General features: G+C 57.3%; 1 protein-coding gene across 4 annotated transcripts; it reads left to right on the top strand.

Moving 5' to 3' along the window:
• The first annotated feature begins 3,133 nt into the window (after window positions 1–3,133).
• plekhg2 (pleckstrin homology domain containing, family G (with RhoGef domain) member 2) lies at window positions 3,134–14,873 on the top strand. 4 transcript variants are annotated; one of them, XM_086125107.1, is made up of 15 exons: window positions 3,134–3,614; window positions 4,312–4,392; window positions 5,528–5,952; window positions 7,053–7,153; window positions 9,079–9,145; window positions 9,268–9,314; window positions 10,334–10,484; window positions 10,750–10,881; window positions 11,434–11,616; window positions 11,702–11,794; window positions 12,610–12,696; window positions 13,216–13,249; window positions 14,139–14,234; window positions 14,344–14,445; window positions 14,560–14,873. In XM_086125107.1, the coding sequence occupies exons 2-15, from the start codon at window positions 4,344–4,346 to the stop codon at window positions 14,730–14,732; spliced, it is 1,740 nt and encodes a 579-aa protein (XP_085981233.1). In that variant the 5' UTR covers window positions 3,134–3,614; window positions 4,312–4,343; the 3' UTR covers window positions 14,733–14,873. The 4 variants fall into 4 exon arrangements, with proteins under 4 accessions (XP_085981233.1, XP_085981231.1, XP_085981232.1 ...); XM_086125105.1 differs by having other exon boundaries at window positions 14,136–14,234; XM_086125106.1 differs by lacking the exons at window positions 3,134–3,614; window positions 4,312–4,392 and having other exon boundaries at window positions 4,399–5,952.
• The last annotated feature ends 299 nt before the right edge of the window (window positions 14,874–15,172 follow it).

The raw sequence follows: 15,172 nt of genomic DNA, 5'->3' as shown, positions 1-15,172 counted from the left end.
TGAAGATTGTTCCATTTAAAAAAAAAAACGCCGTTTTTTTTTCATCCCGCATCGACGGAAAGGTCTTGGTGCTTGTCTTCTGATGTGCCCGCCTTGACCACCGGGAGTCGCTATAAGAAAGACGGGATTGTTCATGAAGCCATCACTCCTCTCAGCTCAGCGTTGCGGCACTCATACTGGTTCATCTTGGCAGAAGCTACATGACCGTTAATTACGGTTGCGGCTGGTTTGGCGAGCGTCTCGGCGTTCACCCCAGACACGAATTGACCTCTTGGCGTGCTCTGACTGCATGCAAAAGCAATGCAAGAAAAACAAGGACACTTGACTCATTTCCAAGTTGTTCCTGAACGCATCGTTCGGGCACACAGGAGCAGGTGTTCATTTTTTTTTTTTTTTTGGAATATGGCTTGGCGATGAGCGTTTGATTGCGTTTTCCTCGATTGCTAGCTCTTCGTCACCACGATATCTTGACGGCGGTCGCCACGTGCACTTTTGGGAAATGGAAATGGCCTTTCCACTGCTCTGCGAGAGCAACGGCTTTTGCCCCCACCCTCTTCCTTCACATTTCTTACGGGAGACTTGCCGTGATTGACTCTGCCTTGCGCATCCTCGCCCGACATCCGCCGTTTTTGTCTGTCGGTCTTTCTGCCGTCTTTGCGTGTTGCCTCACTTCTGCATAATTGAAGTGTGTGTGTGTGGGGGGGGGGGGGGCGTATGTCACGGAGTGATGCATGAAGTTCATGAAATGACGGAAGTGACGCGACGGCGCGCAGTACGGCGGCAGCTTCCCGCCGTAGCTGCGGGCGGAGCTACGAGGATGCTCCGCCTTCATTGAGAAATTGCGAAGAAGATTTCTCTTTGGACCGTGCGGTGCGCTGAATCGCTTCCCTGATTTGTTTTGAGCCCGCATTGCTTTTTGTGTTGACGTTTTGTCGGGTGAAAGTTTTTACACGTCGAGTTGAACAGCGAGCGCTCGCCGTCTTTTCTTTCGCCGCTTCGAAGCAAATGCGGCGGGGTCGCGTTTTTCTTTTCGCTCGACGCCGCCTTCAAGCCGGCCGGCTTTTGGCCAAAGCGACGCCGATGAGAACAACCACAAAAAAAAGTGCCATTTTGGAAGCCATTTTCTGCCAAATGAAAGGCCACGCAGGAAAGATGAAGAAGAAGCGCCATTTCCTCCAGCCTGTGCACCTTTAAAAAAAAAAAGAGAAGTGGGCACTTGTGCCGCCATCAATGCCAAACATTGCGTTCAAAAAAAAACAGAAATTGAAATTCAAACGGAGGCGGACTTCTTCTCCTTTTTAGGCCAGCGAGAAGCGGGCCGACGGCCGAGCGAGCGAGAGAGGAAGCCGGGCCGGGTCATTCGGTGTCGTGGGAACGACTGGAAAGTCAACAGCGCAACGTCACTTTTGAACGGGCCCGCCGGGCCGTCTCGCGCGCCTCCTCTTCGCTCCCGTCGCCCGATGCGGACGCTTGACGACGGACCTGGGAAAGAATTTGAGGCATTCCCGCCGGTGGCCGCCGGCCTTCGACTCGAGCCAGCGAGCGTCACTTTTGCTTTGCCCTTCTTTTCTCTTTCATGGAGTCGGTGTCCCCCCCCCCCCCCCCCAAAAAAAGAGCGTACACTTATTTCTACATTTTTGTAAAAGTGATTGGTCTCATTCATGTAGTCGCGGACGTCCGGCCCTTTTCCCCGCGAGGGAAACGCAAAACACGTCGAGAGCGACGCCGCCCTCCCGTGTCGACGCGCGTGGCAATTTTGGAAGGTCGTCGCCGGGAAGCAGATGTTGCGTCGACGCGTCTGCGAGGAGTGTCGGCTGTCGCGTGCCAGCGCGCCAAGCGGAGTTAGCTCGCGCCGCGATGGCCGCTCGGGTTGGGACGGCAGACTTGCGCGTGCGTGTGTGTTTCTTTTCCTTTCCTGCCCACGCGCGGGCGCTCCCGAAAGGTGCGTTGGGATGGCCAAAGAATTTGGGTCGCGAGCGCTCGAGGGCTCCCCCGCGGGAGTCTGTTTTGCCGTTTCGCCGGTGGGCTTTGGGAAACGCTCATTCACGCGTTGGCGGCATCCCGGCCGGATGAGGCGCTTGATCCTCCGTCGCGCGTCTCCAGTTGCTCCGGAACGCCGCCGCCGGACCGCAACTCGGAAGAGGGAGCGCGTCCCTCCTTTCGCCGGCCCCCCCGTACATTTTGCACTTGTATTTCAGATGCTATTTTGTGGCCATTTTTTTTTTTTTTTTGCCTTGCCCCTTTTGCTCACTCCTGACCTTTGACCTCTGCGCAGAGGAGGCGGGCGATCGCGCCGGGGGAACCGGCGACAGGAATGTCGGCCGGCACTCTTGGAATAACACGCAAAAGGCACTTTTTCCCGCGCCCGGCGTCCCTCGGCGGCGGCGGCGGCTCTTTGTCTGCTTCCGTTTGCGTTTGGACGCTTTGCGTTTGTCCACTCGTAAGAAGTCGCCGATGAAGCAAAGAGAAAAGACGCCCGCCGCTCCTCTTTGTGTACCTCCTGCTTTTGCGTGCATGCCATCTGTCTCTGGTTCGCAACGCCCTGCCCCCCCCCCCAAAAAAGCGAACTTATTCTTCAATCTTTTTTTTCTCTTCATGTTCTTCAATGTGCTTTGGAAACGTTTGCGTGCGGAAACGTCGCTTCTCGGCTCGCGTGAAGGACATCGAGCCGTCTGGTGTATGAAACCGGGCCGAGAAATTGCTTTGCCCCGTCCGCCATCTCGGCTCAATTTTGGCGGCGTGGACGAAGCGGGCACCGGTTTCACCGACGGCCACAAAATTGACTCGATGTCACGAAAGCGTAGGACCGAAGTGGTCAGTTTGGACGTCGGCGCGTTTGGCCCCCGCACGAATGGCTGCGCTTGACCGGATTTCGGCGCGCGAGATGCCATCTGACCCACGTGCGCGCCCGCAGTCTGCAGTCCGCAGTCAGCGGTGCCCGAGTCTTTGCTCATGTGTGGATGACGTCCAAACTTAACTCGAGTTGTTGTTCTTGTTGTTTTCCCCTCCAACAGATTTTTGCCAAACTGACACTTTTGAGTGTGTGTGCGTGTGCGCGCAGTACACACACACACAAACGCATCCGTAATGTTCGTCTGGGGTTTGTTTGTTTTTTTGGGGGGGGGGGGGGTCAAGGATGTGTGTGCGAGTGTCTGCTTTGTCTCGCGAGTCAGCTCAAAGGCAATTGACGGCGCCATTTACGGCGACGATGTCAGCAAATCTCCAAAGATGAGAAACATTCCACGCAGCTTTTCTTTTTTCTTTTCCTGTCGCTGCGCACGACTTTTCCTGCGCTCGCGAGCAGCTGGCGCCTCTCTTTCTCTCTCTCTCGGACCTCCTCCATCGCTGCCTTCCTGACTCCCTCCCTCTCCGTCTCTCTCTCTCCTTCCCTCTCGCCCTCCCTCCATCCGTCCCTTCCTCCCCCGCGGCTCGCTCAGTCACAGCGGATCGGACGCGCCGCGCAGGGCGCCCGCGCGGACTTGGTCGAGCCGCGGCGGCGGGGTGAGACTCGCTTGCGCCGAGGAAACGTCACGCGGGCCGATGATGGAGCCTTCCGGAGCTTTTTGACCGGCGAGAAATTGCGCGGAGGCGACGAAGACTCATCTGGAAGGCAGGTCAGGCTCCTCGCGCGTTTCGCTGGCGCTTGAAATGCAACGAGAAAAAAAAAAAAAGTTGCTCGACGTTTAGATGGCAACGTTGTCCGGGCGCAGTTAGCCCGGCGGCCCGCCGGGGGCAGCACCGAGGCTTCGAACAAACGATGACTGGCGATGACGTCAGTTGGAAACTCAAACGTCAAACTGCCTCTTTACAAAATTGTAGCCCGCCTGGGATAAAATACCGCTTGATTGGCAAAAAAAGGAAGGCTTTGTTGAAAACGGAGGCGGCTTCATGATTGGGATTTCAATTGTGAGTCTCGACTCTCTCACTCCCCCAAAGTCAACTTTAAAAACGCTCTATATGGATAGATACAGATCTATTTCTTCTTCTTCTTCTTTTTTAAGAAGCATTTATGGTCATACACTCCTGACGGCACTTTCACCGATGGAGGTGAAAGTGGGTGCGCTCGTCGATGATAATAGGGCGCACCCATGTGCAAAATCCAACAGGTCAGCTGATTTGCTTCGAAGCGGCGTTTTTTTTTTGGGCGAAGGAAAAGGCTTCGTGGCGACGTCTGCCAGTTGATTGAGATCTCCCAGAAGCGAATGGATCATTTTGCGATCACGTTTTGCCGTCGCCCTGACGGCGCGCCGGCACAACCCGCGGCCTTGCGGTCGCGCCTCGGCCCTCACTCTGCGCGCGCGCCTTCTTTAGGTTACTTCCTGTTCCTGTGACCTCATCGCATCATGCCGGAGGGTTCGCGTCGCGGGAGCTCCAGATCGTCCAGCAATGCCGGTGAGAGCCTCTCCGCCGCGGAGTTTCGTTCGACGTTTGGGCAAGTCGGAGCCGAGCGGGCGGAAGAAAGTCGATCTTCGGTCCGAGTCGGGCGGAAACGTGCTCGTTGCTTCCGACGCTTCTCCATTCGCGTCGCCGTTTCGGTCGCGCGGCATCCGATTGGCCGTTCCCGAGCAAAGCCGCGTCATCCGTTGCCTCCTCGGTCCTCGCCGATTTGTAGTGCCGACGCTTTCGTTTTGTCACACGCGCGCACTCGAAGGAAGGAAGTCGCATGCTTTGCGGCGATGGAAACTTGAATGTCGGAAGACAATGGTAAGAAAAGTCCACTTTACTTGTGCCGATGCTGAGCAGAGAAAGGAAACGAAGCAGAAAATCAAGCGACGCCCCAGATAAGGAACGGCCAGACGCGGCTGAAGAAGAATCCCTCCGAGCTCAACTTTAAAAAAAAAAGTTCTCAAGACTCTCGGGTCCCCATCCGGCCCCGCCCACCTTCACGCCCGCGTCTGAAGGCTCACCGGGAGCGCCGAACAAAGAGATGGCGCCGGCGAGGCCCCGCGGGGACGAAGGCCGGGCGGCCGCTCGCGCGCCGGCTGACCTCGCGGAGAAAAAAAGCTCATCGTAAAACAGGAAGCGTGCGCATGTGAGCACTTTCAAACGACCGCCAAACCAATTCACGCGACAACGACAACAACCGATCTGAAAGAAGGGCGACGCCAAAGGCGCCGGCCGTCCCCTCGGAACCTGCGCTCGGTTCCGGCGACCTCCGAGAGCGTCCGCTCCGCAGACCCGAGGCGGCGGGCGGGAAGCTCCGAGAGGTCAGGTGGGGCCGGCCCATTTCAGGATTTTGCAAAACGATCTCCTTCAAAAGAACTCGAAACTGTCGCCGGTGAAGAGGGCGTGCCAGAGGCGGAGCCACGCGCTCTCCCTCTTTCCAGCGGCGGTCCAGAGGAAAGCCATCGACAGTCGGCGAGACGAGCGGAGGTCAAAGTGCTCACCCGAGAAAGGAGAGGCGCGCGTTGTGGATTGCGTTCTTTTTTCAATCCGGCCGTATTCTTCAAACGAAGGAGCCGGAGATGCCGGCGCATGTCGGAAGGGGCCGCTCGGCCAATCCGCGTCTCCGTGTGGTTCCCGTCAGGTGCCAGGCGTCCGTCCTCGGTGTCGTCGCTGAGCGGGATCGCCGGCGGGCTGACGTCGCCGGGCCAGCGAGGGGCCTCGTCGTCGTCGTGCACCTCGGTCAACACGGCCTGCTGGGACGGCGAGCGGCCGGCCTCCCTCTCGCTCTCCTCGTCCGCCTCGTCGGCGTCGCTGCAGGACGCCTCGTCCTCGTCCTCGTCCTCGTCGCTCCCTTACGGCGCCGCGCCCGCCTACGACGCCGCCGGCGCCGCCGACAGGTCCGACATCAGCCTGGACCTCACCCCGCTGGCGGCGGGGGGGGGCGCGGCCGAGGGGGGGCGCCCGGCCCATCCCGCGCCCCGCCGGCCGTCTCGGCTGGAGAGAGTCGTCATGGAGATCGTGGAGACGGAGCGAGCCTACGTCAGGGATCTCAAGAGCATCGTGGAGGTGAGACGAGCGCCGCGCCGCGCCGCGCCGCCGTCCGTTCGCTCCGTCCGAGGCACAAATTGAAATCGCGAGGATCTGCTTTAACTCATTCGGTACCGGCCAATTCTGGACCAAGTCTGAAAAGACGTTTAAAAACGTCTTTGGGAGCGAATGAGTTAATTGACGCGCAAATATGCAACTCTTCACTCAAGTTTCTTTCTCCAGCGCCACCGTACGCTCCGCACGGACAAAAGTAGTTCGGACAATCGAACGAGAAACCAAGAACAAAGGCGGCGGAACAAGTCAAACGAAAAAGGCGAGTCTCGCGCGCACTCCAAAGCCGACGAATCAAAATGAGTCGGAAGGCGAGTGACGCTCCCTCTCTATACGAGGCGAGCGGCGGCGTTCCGGAGCGACTGCGGACGCTCGATGGAGGATCGCCGACTCCAAAGTCAAGCGCGTTCCGCTCGTCCGGTCCAGATGTGACCGAGGCGTGAATGACGGCGTCTCAAAGTGCTCACCCGACAAAGGAGAGCCATTTGTATTTGAACAAAAGATCGGGGAGATCGGGCCAACGGGAGCGGGAGGGAAAACGCGGCCGAGGCGCAGAGGCCGCCGCGGCGCCGGCTCCGCCTCCGACCGTTTGTTTCCACGAAGAGGCGTGCGAAAGCTCCGTCGGTCCATTCGGGAAGTTTTTCAAACGGGAGAAAAGGCGGCGGGATTCGCCCGAAGCCTCCCGTCTCACACGTCGCCAGACCGTCGCGACCGCGGGGACGGAACCCGTCCGCCCAACGGCCGCGAAAAGCCGGCCCAAATGCAGTCGCGCCGGTTGGGTTCTGGTTCGTGGCGCCGGCGCAAACCGGGCAAACAAAAGGTCCGTTTGGACCGGGAGGCGGGGCCACCTTTGCCCTGAAAACGTCTCGGCCGAGCGAATCCAAGAGTCTTTCGGGATTTGGGCCGCGGCCGGGACGAACGGAACTCCGCTCGATGACCCGCTTCGCCGTCAACGATCCCAATCGACGTCTCGCCAAAGCTTATCCGCAACACCGAACGGCAATACGCGTTTGACGGCTTGTCGGCCGGCATCCACTGGTCCTTTTTGTTTTTGTGCGCGTGCGCAGGACTACCTGGGCTGCATCATCGAGTGCGACGCGCTCGCCGTGGACCCGGAGCAGGTCAGCGCTCTGTTTTGCAACGTGGAGGACATCTACGAGTTCAACAGGTACCCCGGCGCCGCGCCGCCGCGCCTCGTTTGCATACCGCGCGCACGCCGGCGCTCGCCCTTGCGGGTTGAAGCGCGAACCGCTCGCCCCGGGCCCGACTAATGAACGGGCCCCACGATGGCCGCCACCTTCGACGCCCCCCCGACCGCTCCGAGCCGTCGCGCACAAGCGGGAACGCCGCTCTCACAAACGCCGTCCGCAAAGGTCGCGAATGAGAGCGAGCGGCGCTTTCGACGGAGCCCGTCGTTGAAAAGCCAGCGGATCTTGCCAGGAATTGACCTTTCTGGCTTCCTTGTTCCAACGCGCGCGCACACGCATTGTGAACCCCCCCGCCCCCACACCCCACCCCCGCCCATGACTGACACACTGAGCGCCAACGTGTGAGCCCGAGCGCGCGCACAGCAAGTTTTCATTCCTTCCAGACTTCCTGCCTCTGACTTCTCATGGGAACTTTTCTGTGAGCCAGCAAAGGAGAATGCGTGCGCGTGCGCGTGCGCTTGCGCGTGCGCGTGCGCGTGCGCTTGCGCGTGCGCGTGCGCGTGCGTGGGACTCCCTCGCCGTGTGTGTGTGTGTGTTGTGTCACAAAGTCACCCTTCAAGAATGAAAGAGCATGCTGCACCAGCTTCACGTAGAAATCCCCCCCCCCCACCCTCCCCATAAAAAGCTCAACTTGATTTCCTGCGGGGGGAACACTTTGACCTCATTTTGTGCTTTTCTTCAACGCGCACGCAGACGGAGTCAACAAAACAAGAGTGGCTCTGCGTCTGCGTGTGAAAAGTAACTTGAAGTGAAGGAACGGCGGCCATTTTGCGCATGCTCAGTCGTCACGGCATGACGGCGCTTTCGATTCGCTCTCCGCTTGCGTCCTCGTTGCCTTGCAGCGCGCGGGCAGGCTCGTCCCGCCCGTCCAATTTTTTTTGCGGCGCGGCGCCCTCCGCTCCTCCGGGCGGCTCGGCGGCGTTTCCACGTGTCGCCTTTCCGTCGTTTTATCCGGGCCTGGTCTCCCCTTGCGTCGCGGTGCCATCTGGTTTGCTATCTTGCGTCGCGCCGCCGCAGGGATTCGAACCGCCGCGCCGCACGCGCAGCGTATACTTAAGCGAGTGACGGCGGCCATTTTCCTTTCTCCAAGGTTGTAATTTGACTTCTTTTAGTCGCGTCAACGGCGGAGCCGCATCCCGTCATTTTCCCGCCGGCGGTGGCGTGAAGACAAACGCGCGCGCGGTCAACACTTGTTTGTCCCTTAGCGCACGTTGCGAGCCTTCACATTCTTTACTTTGTATTTTGGAATCCCGGAATGTTCGAAATTCCCCCGAAACGCCGGGCAAAAGAAATGTGCAATTGCCTCTGCTGACTAAATGCCTCCGACGTTGACCTCGTCACGTTGACCTTTCGGGTCACCCAACCTGGAAATTGAAGAAACAGTTGCCGGACTTGAAAAGTGAAAACTCGCTCGCCAACCGAGAGGGGCCGGCCGGCGAGCGTCGACGCTCTGAAACGGGGGCGCCGGCGTCCTTTTGGGCCGAGAAAAGCGAGTGCGCCGGGGAGAAGGCCCCCGCCGTCCTCACCAGTCTCCGCGGCGTTGTGTTTCCTTCCTCCTCCCCCCCGTCCCCCCGAAAGAATGTCTTCTGGCCACAAACGGGGCCCGGCGCCAGAGGGGGGGGGGGGGGGCGCGGGGGCGCTTGTTCTTTGCGTGCCTCTTGAAGCGAGAGTGCGAGAGTGCGAGAGTTGCGCGCGCTCGGGAAACTCGTCGTCGGTGCGGGACCGCGTCCAAGGCGAACGGCGATGATCTCGCCGGCCCGCTGATGTCATCGCTAGTGAGAGGCACCCCACGCGTGGATGACATCATCACGTTTCCGCCACCGCGGCGGTGCTTTAGCGGCGCGCTTCGCGCCCGACGGAGTCACCTTGTCTCATTTCTCGGCAGCGAACTGCTGGAGGACTTGGAGAGGAGTCGGCACGCCGCCGCCATCGCCGACTGCTTTGTGGAAAGGGTGAGGGCCCGCCGTGCGCGTCGGAGCGAAACCGCGTCCGCGGCGGCCGATCGGCGCTCCGCCAGAAAAGGATTTCTCGGCTGAGCCGTGTCACGTCTTGCGTTTGCTTGTGTGTTGAACAGAGCGAAGCGTTCGACATCTACACGCTGTACTGCATGAACTACCCCAAGTGAGTCGCCGCCTCCGTCTGTCCCACGTCAACCCCCGGCCCCAAAAATGTCTCTGCGCCTCCTTCGGCTCGCCATCCGCCCGTCCGTCCGTTTCCCGATCCGCTTTATCCTCGCGGGGGGGGGAGCCGGGAGGCGGGGGACACCCTGAACCGGTCGCCAGCCAATCGCAGGGCACGCGGCGACGAAGCGATCACAATCGCGCCGCGGGACAATTGAAACCCCCCCTGCATGTTTTTGGAAGGTGGGAGGGAAGCGGAGTACCCGGGGAAAAGCCACGCAGGCCCAGGGAGAACATGCCAATGGCACACGGGAAGGCCGGAGCCGGAATCGAACCCCCGCGCCTCCGCCTTGTGAGGCCGACGCGCGAACCGGTCGACCGCCGGGCCGCCGCCCCCCCCCCCCCCTTCCTTTTTCCTTCAAGTCCAAAAGTTTTCCGCATTCCGTTCAAACGCTGTCCGGCCTCGCCGTCACCTCGGTCGGCGCTCTGCTTCTCGCCTCACTGAAAGGGAAAAAAAAAAAACAAACCCAAAGTGAAAGTAGGTCAAATGCTTTCAGTCGTCCAAACCAAAGAAAGAAAAGAAAAGAAAAAATCCGGGCAGCCTTTCGGAGCCGCTCCGCCTCCACGTCAAACGGGAGACGGGATGGGAAAGGTTTTGTGCCGCCGACGTGTGCGAAATCAACGCGGGGCTGAAATTGAGCTTTTCTTTCTCGCGGCGTCCTCGTCATGGTCAGCTTGGATGACGACGTACGTGTGGCGTAGGCTGCCTCCGTCATCAGCCCGCCCCCTCGCACTGCCCGTCTTTCAAACTCTTTTTTACTTTTGTTGAGTTTTTGTCTAGTAAATATGAGGAATGTTGTTTTTTTTTGGGGGGGGGGGGGGGGTTGCATGTGTGAGATGTCATCGGTCGTTGCGTCCCACTGGAGTTGGCACCTCGTATCCTGTTACGCGTCCGCCCGATGGTAACCGATGAGCTGGGAGGGGTTTCTGATGTCCGCGCGTGCGCGCGTGGGTTGGCAGCTCGGTGTCGGTTCTGAAGGAGTGCATGAAGAAGCAGAGCCTGGTGCGCTTCTTCCACGAGCGACAGAGCAGCCTCAACCACTCGTTGCCTCTGGAGACGTACCTCCTGAAGCCCGTGCAGCGCATCCTCAAGTATCACCTCCTCCTGCAGGTAACGAGCCACGCCGGCATTTATCCTCGTTTACATCAAATACACAATCGACGCGTTTGCTTCGTCGACCACGGAAATGATTTGGAGTGGATCGATTGCTCAATCAATGAGAACGGCACTGCCCCCTACTGTAGCGCATGTGCACTTACGCTTTATTCATGCATTGCCTCCCCAAAACAAAAACAAAACCAAAAAAAACTGCTGGCACACTGTGCCAATCGAGCCATCGACTGAGGACGTGAGCTGACGTTTGGCGCGCTCGCAGGAACTGGCCAAGCATTTGGACAAAAGCGACCCGGGCTACGAGGTGGTGGAGGACGCCATCATCACCATGACGGCGGTGGCCTGGTACATCAACGACATGAAGCGCAAGCAGGAGCACGCCGTCCGCTTGCAGGTACGCCGCCGCCGGCCCCGCTAAAGTCCCGTCGGCCGAGCGAGACGGCCGGCGGCCTTTTTTCTAATGCGCTTGATCCTCGCGAGGGTGGCGGGCGCGCCGGAGTCTCTCCCGAGCCGATCGCCGGCCACACGCGGAGACTGACGGCCGTTTGCGCTCGCCATCGGGACAATTTCGGGTCATCCGTCGACCTGCGGCGCGTGTCTTTGGAACGCGGGAGGAAAGCGGAGTACCCGGAGAAAAGCCGCAGCGGAGAACGTGCAAATTCCGCGCGGGAGCTGGAGCCCAAGCCCAAGCCCGCGCCGCCGCACCGTGACAAGTCACCGGTGCCGCCCGCACCGAAAACCGCCGGCTTAAAAATAAATCAATAATCATTTCAATCCTGGGCGTCAATCGTTGGCGGATTTTCAGTCTTCGCAGGCACTCGCTGTCCCTAAACAGCGGGGCAGCCGCACGCAGCGTACAGTCAACAAAGAACAAAACGGACATTTTCCATGAAATGTCACCAGTCGCCACCCGGCTGAAATTCGCGTTTGAATGTCACACCCCCAGGAAATCGAGTCGCTGCTGGTCAACTGGAGCGGGCCCGACCTGAGCGGTTTTGGCGAGCTGGTTCTGGAAGGCTCCTTCAAGGTCCACAGGGTGAAGAAGGAGCGCGCCTTCTTCCTCTTCGACAAGATGCTGCTGATCGCCAAGAAGCGCCTGGAGCGCTTTGTGTACAGCACGCACATCTTCGTAAGTGGCGGGCTGGACGGCGGACGCGTTCTTCGGCGAGTGATTTTTTTTTTTTTTCCTCTCTCTTTTTCTCGGTTCCGCGCAGTGCTGCAACCTCCTGCTGGTGGACGCCCTGAAGGAGCCGCTGTGTTTCCGAGTGTCCGACCTGATGATTCCCAAGCAGCAGCACGTCGTCCAGGTGACTCGTGAAAGCTTCCTTCTAAAGTAGCGAGACGTTCCCAAATGTCACGTCGCTCGGTGAAGCTTTTTTGTTTTGAGAGCAACTCGGTCAGGTGAGTGTAAGGTGGCAATTTCACCCCAAAATATTGGCCTCCCTGTGTCTCGTCGGGCATGGCTTGCTGAGACTTTGGCTCGGCTCATGTGAACAAGTCAAAGTGACGGACCCCCCCCCCCCCAAAAAAAACCTGGTTGGCAGTCACTGAACTGAGGCACAAGATGGCTGCTTCAAACACAAATCTCAGACTTCCTGCGTCTCCCTTTTGTTGGCCCAGCCATGATGGAAATGCCTTCAAAATGTCGTGGTACTCAGTCAGCTTTTGGGGGGTGGGGGGCAGAACTTTTCTTTTTTTAACAACCCAGTTGGGAGCAATTGAGTCAATTGAGCGGAAAGTGGCAGCTTCCAAAGCAAACTATTTGGCTTCCTGTGTGTTGCCAGGCATGGCTTGGCGAGACTTTTTCACGGGGAATGTTTTGTTTTTGTTTTCGGGCTTCTACCCGCAACCAAATGTCAATCTCCGTGCTTAGAAGTCTGACGACGAAAACAAAATGACCACTTGCGGATACGCGTCGGGACTGTTAGGCTAGAACGGGGCTTTGTTTGGACTTTTTGGGGGTGGGTGCGTGGCTTCCGGAGGTGGGCCGAGTCTCAAACACCTCCGTGTGGGTCGGCGCTCTTCTCGCTTGACTGTCTCCATTGTGTCACCAAGTTCTGTTTTGTTTATGTATGTATTTTGTACCCCCCCCCCCCCCCCCCTTTTGTTTGGTCGAACGCAGACCAAGAACATGGAGGAGAAGAGGCTGTGGGTTCACTACCTCAAGAAACTCATTGTGGAAAATCATCCGGCTACTCTTCCGCACAAGGTAGATCGTGACGAAATAACGCAGCTCAACCCCCCCCCCCAAAAAATGTCGTCGTGTCAACGGTTCATGTTGTGAGAAGAGTTTTGCGGTGGCCTCTGCTGCTCCCTGCTGGACATTCCGACGAGTGTTCCTACGAGTCTTAACTCATTCAGTAAGCAGCCAATTCTAGAGCAAGTCTGAAAAGACATCTAATCACGTCTTTGGGAGTGAGACAGCCAGAAAAGGCCACAAGGCGGCACGAGTACTCGGGCGCTAGTCCCTACCCAAAGCTCGAGTCCAAGTCGACACTCGCCAAAGAGACAAAGCGCCGAGTCAGCTTCAGGAGAAGTTACAAATTCCTCTTTTCAAGTACCGCAAGTCCAAGTCCATCAATCAATAAAGACCAAAGTCGAGGAGAACTCCTTTGGAAATATATTTAAATACAGTGACCGAATATTTGTACTTGCTTACTTGCCACCCCTCACGGAAGGATGTTCTTCTCTTTCTCCACATTTTCCGATGATCCAATCGCTCTTGCAGGCCAGACAGGTCCTCGGAGACAACATCTGCCAGTGTGAGTCAACGCGCGCACACACACACACACACGCATCCGCCTAAACAGCATCACTTGTGAAAACAAGCGAGCGCGCTGTCACGTGATGTTGTACACAGGATGAAAAGATGGAAAGTTTCATTCCAGGGAGCGCTTTTTTCTTTTTCTTTTTTTTGGGGTGAGGCAATTTCCAGTCCTGTTTCATTAAGTGTGTGTGTTTGTTTGTTTTTGAATTAATTCCGGCAAGCCACATTTTACTGTAAATCAAGATGCGATTTTCACGACCCCCCCCCCCCCCCCCCCCAAAAAAAACAACGTACCCATTGGTTTTGTCAGGTTCAAGTTTTATCTTTGGCCACTGCAGCTTTTTGTTTCATCAGCAACTTTGTTGCTGTGTGTCAACCCAACTGAGCCAAGGAGCGTTTCGCGCCGTTGCCGGCTGCCAAGCAAAATGTCCATGCGGCTGTACTCGAAGGTCGACAAAATCTTTTTTCACTCGAAATGTCCATCTTAGTTTTATAACACTCCTGAGCTCACTTCTTGAGACGACACTTTCAATATTTGGGGGGGGGGGGGGGGAATTTCCTCAAAAATCGGCAGTTTGCCTTTTGTGTGGAAGTTGAATAAAGTTTGACACATTTGCTGGACTCCTTTGTTTCCCTTAATGTGCAGTAGATGGAAATTTCCCCTTAGAATTTCTTTTGGGGGAGGACAAAAAAAATCATGCTTTGGCGGGGAGCAACCCGCCGCTTTTTGCGCGTCCGTATGAGAATAAATCCTCTGTCATTCAAACTCACGAACGACTCCACCGAATGCGCGCAAGTGTCGCCATCTTGCGTTTTTGTAAATTCGGTGTCAGACTTAGTTTTGGTGTGCGCGAAGCTAACGTCCGCTTCCTGTTTTCCAGCAGCCCCCCAGTTTGAGCATGACCACCTGAAAAAAATGTCTTCGGCTTCTCCGCGGCCGGACGACGTTCACGCCCATCGCCGAGGGCGACGTCAGTCAGGTGCCAAAACGACGAGCGACCCTCTTCATCCCTTTTCGCCTTTCCTTTCCGTCGACTTTGAGGCGAGTAGTGGAACAATACGGGACGGATGTTTTCTCTGACCTTCCAGAACCACCCCAGCTGCTCACGTACACGCCCGAAAAGAGCAGGAAGAGTTTGCCGCTGCTACTGGAGGGAAGTCTGCCTTACAGGCGGACCAGGCGACAGTCAGGTACACCCGCAGACCTGGCTCCGCTCAACATGGCAATGTCAGACCTTTCGAGAGACCTTCGAGGTCACTCGTCGGAGCCGCAAACGTTGACCGGCCCTTTTGTTTTGGTTCCAGCTCCAGCAAAGGACATCGAAGCAGCATTTAATCATCACGGTGAGCAAAAATCCCGATGGAGTCGATCAATCAAACGGTGCCGATCAAAGAGAAATTCTGATGCGACTCTTCGGGGCCGAGCCCGAATTGAGTGTTTAGCGCGTGACTCATCCACGAATCAACAGTCATCATGACGGGGAACTCCACTCGGGGCCCGGATAAGCATCACGGAAAAATGTGAAAAGTATTTTTATGGACAATTTTCAATCCGATGCCCATGCGTCGGCAGACCGAAAAGTTCACACGAGGACATGCACGGCTTGACTCCAAAAGCGGGGGGGGGACGTCGGAGTCCACTTGCGGACAGAAACGTACACCAAAAGACTCGTACGGTGGGACTATCTGACTTCCAAGCAGACCTGGAGACCCTTTGAGACACGGGTGCCCAAAAGAACTCGAGAGCGGTCGCAAAGACAAAAAAACCAACGAGACAAGACGACACCGGTGGGGTAGACATTGAAGAGGATCGGCGACGTCGACCTCGACGCGCACCTGAAGACGTAACCGTCGGCTTAACCTCATCAAACATCAAAGTACATTTTTAGACATACGGAGGCCTAAAGACAGACATGAA

The sequence above is a fragment of the Hippocampus guttulatus genome, chromosome 12 (genome assembly GCF_054856545.1).
Source record: "Hippocampus guttulatus isolate MCC_2025c chromosome 12, RoL_Hgut_1.0, whole genome shotgun sequence".
In the NCBI taxonomy this organism is placed as follows: domain Eukaryota; kingdom Metazoa; phylum Chordata; class Actinopteri; order Syngnathiformes; family Syngnathidae; genus Hippocampus; species Hippocampus guttulatus.
This window is presented reverse-complemented; position numbering and strand designations above follow the sequence as displayed.